Here is a 2,426-nt window from a genome sequence, read left to right on the forward strand (position 1 = left end):
CTTCTCTTAAGGAATGCCATGCATACATTATTTTAGTTTAAAAGGAGTTTTATACTAGGAGATACATAATGAATATAGGAAAATAAATCACATCTAAATAAGATGGTAATATGGACTTAGTTATATACTAAAAGCATTTAGTTGGAAACATAACCAAACCCATAAATTAACTTACGATATTCTAAATATGCATCTAGAAAATCTAGTAAAAAGTCAATCAAAAGCCTAAGTATAAAAATATTGAGTGAGAGAATATGCTAGTAATCCTAGAGTCCACGACTTCCATTGTTGGCCCATTGGCATATGAAATATGTCACTCCCTACAAGCGGATATGAATCTAGATCATAACAGACTGGGTCTCCAAAAGGATAAATCCTTTTAGGTGGATTATGAAGTGAGACCTCCCATAGAGGCTCACTAAGTAAAGAGCTTAAAAGAATGAAACAATGGTTGTTACACTCAACATGAATTTACTAATAACCTACCTACAGTAGCTCTGTTAGTAAACTTCGTGGACCAAATGAAGGCACTCCTTAACCATGTTAAGTATGAAGGTACTGGGCAACATAGTTAAGTGGCAGGGTCCCAGTTTGCCTAGTAGTAAATTCTCACGACCCATAGTCAGTTAATTTATTACAGAAAGGTAGATGACCATCAAACTAATAATACAATTTATAGGGTTTTATATATTGTCATCATGCATAAACGCATCATGAAATGTTCAAAGTCTATGAATAACTAGTATGCGTACATAATTTCAAATGGACTTTTAGAAACATATCTACATCACAAATATGAATCCACTGTCAATTTTACTGAACAAATGCACTCTGAATGGTGATAACTACACTGAATGGAAAAGAAACCTTAATATCGTCCTTAATTATGACAAGATCACATGGGTTCTTTCTGACCATGAGCTTGAAGCACTGACTCCCCAATTAACTCCACAAGATATTGAATATCATAAGAAATGGCACGATGTAAACGAGCTGGCTAAATGTTATATACTGGACTCTATGAATAGTATATTGCAAAAGCAGCACGAAGGCATAGGTAATGCTACTAACATAATGTTGCACCTACATGAGATGTTTGGTACAAAAACCAGGTCTGCTAAGGTGAAAGCAATCAATGCTTTTAAGGACCTTAAGCAGAAACCCGAGGAGCCGGTTGGAGATTACATGCTGAAAGTGATCTCTTCTCTCAATGAGGTAGAACTAAATGGTGCTAAGATAGATGCGGAAACGCAAATATCAATGATCATTCATAGCTTGAATTCGTCATTTTTGCAGTTCAAATTGGATTATAAACTGCACACTAAGGATTACACCCTAAATGGGCTAATAAATGATCTTCAAAATGTGGATGAGTTTCTTAATTTGAAAAAGAAGCCTAAAGCACATGCATTTTGCATTTCTAAGCCCAAACCCAAGGGTAAAAAGAAGATAGCTAGAAATAAAAAGATTTCTAAAGGCTCAGCAGGAGTAAAGAAAAAGCCCATGAAGAAAAAGACTACTTCAAAAGACAACAACAAAGGAAAATATTTCCATTATGGTGTGAAAGGACATTAGAAGCGAAATTAAAAGGTTTACCTTGAAGAAATCCAGAAGAGTAAACAAGGGGTTTCAATAAATGAGAAAACTAAGTAAAAGGCAGTTTCGGATGAGGATGGCAAATGGCACATTCGTTTCAAAATTAGCAGTGGGAGCCATTATTCTTCAATTTCCTTATGGTCATAGCTCAGTTTTGGAAAATGTTTATTACATTCCAGAGATTTATAGAAATTTGATTTGTGTCTTTTGTCTAATAAAGTCTGGATATTCAGTTTATTTCAATGAGACACTCACTATTTATTTAAATAAGGATTTTATTTGTTCTAGAATTGTAAGATATAATCTTTATTTCCTTAAGCCTACGACTTATTCTGCAAATGATATAGAAGCAATACGATTTAAAACTGAAAGAGTCAAAGAATCTAGTATAAATTAAAATTATCTTTCGCATCTGCATTTAGGTCATATCAATCAAAATAGACTCAATAGGCTTATAAAGGATGGTACTCTGCGAGACATGGTTGAGGGTCCTTTGCTAGTATGTGAATCTTGTATTAAAGCTAAAATGACTAAAGGGTTTTTTAAGGCAAAAGTTAACAGAATGCCAAGCATTCTAGACTTGGTGCACACAGATGTGTGTGGACCAATAAACGTAGAAGTTAGAGGTGGTTATGAATATTTCATAACTTTTATTGATGACTACTCAAGACATGGCTTTGTGTATTTAATGCATAGAAAAAGTGAATCCTTTGAAAAGTTTAGAGAATTCAAAGCAGAAGTTAAAAAGCAACTAAGCAAGCCATTGAAACAACTTCGATCAAATCGGGGAGGTAAGTATTTATCAGATGAATTTCAACAATATCTCACTG

At 34.0% G+C, this 2,426-nt stretch overlaps 1 protein-coding gene across 1 annotated transcript; it reads left to right on the forward strand.

The window, feature by feature from the left end:
* The first annotated feature begins 795 nt into the window (after positions 1–795).
* Positions 796–1,575, forward strand: LOC148764589 (uncharacterized). The gene has a single exon (XM_088806870.1). It carries the CDS (start codon positions 796–798, stop codon positions 1,573–1,575), a length of 780 nt encoding a protein of 259 aa, XP_088662996.1.
* Positions 1,576–2,426: the final 851 nt, after the last annotated feature.

The sequence above is a fragment of the Theobroma cacao genome, chromosome 1 (genome assembly GCF_053813885.1).
Source record: "Theobroma cacao isolate CCN51 chromosome 1, ASM5381388v1, whole genome shotgun sequence".
In the NCBI taxonomy this organism is placed as follows: Eukaryota; Viridiplantae; Streptophyta; class Magnoliopsida; order Malvales; family Malvaceae; genus Theobroma; species Theobroma cacao.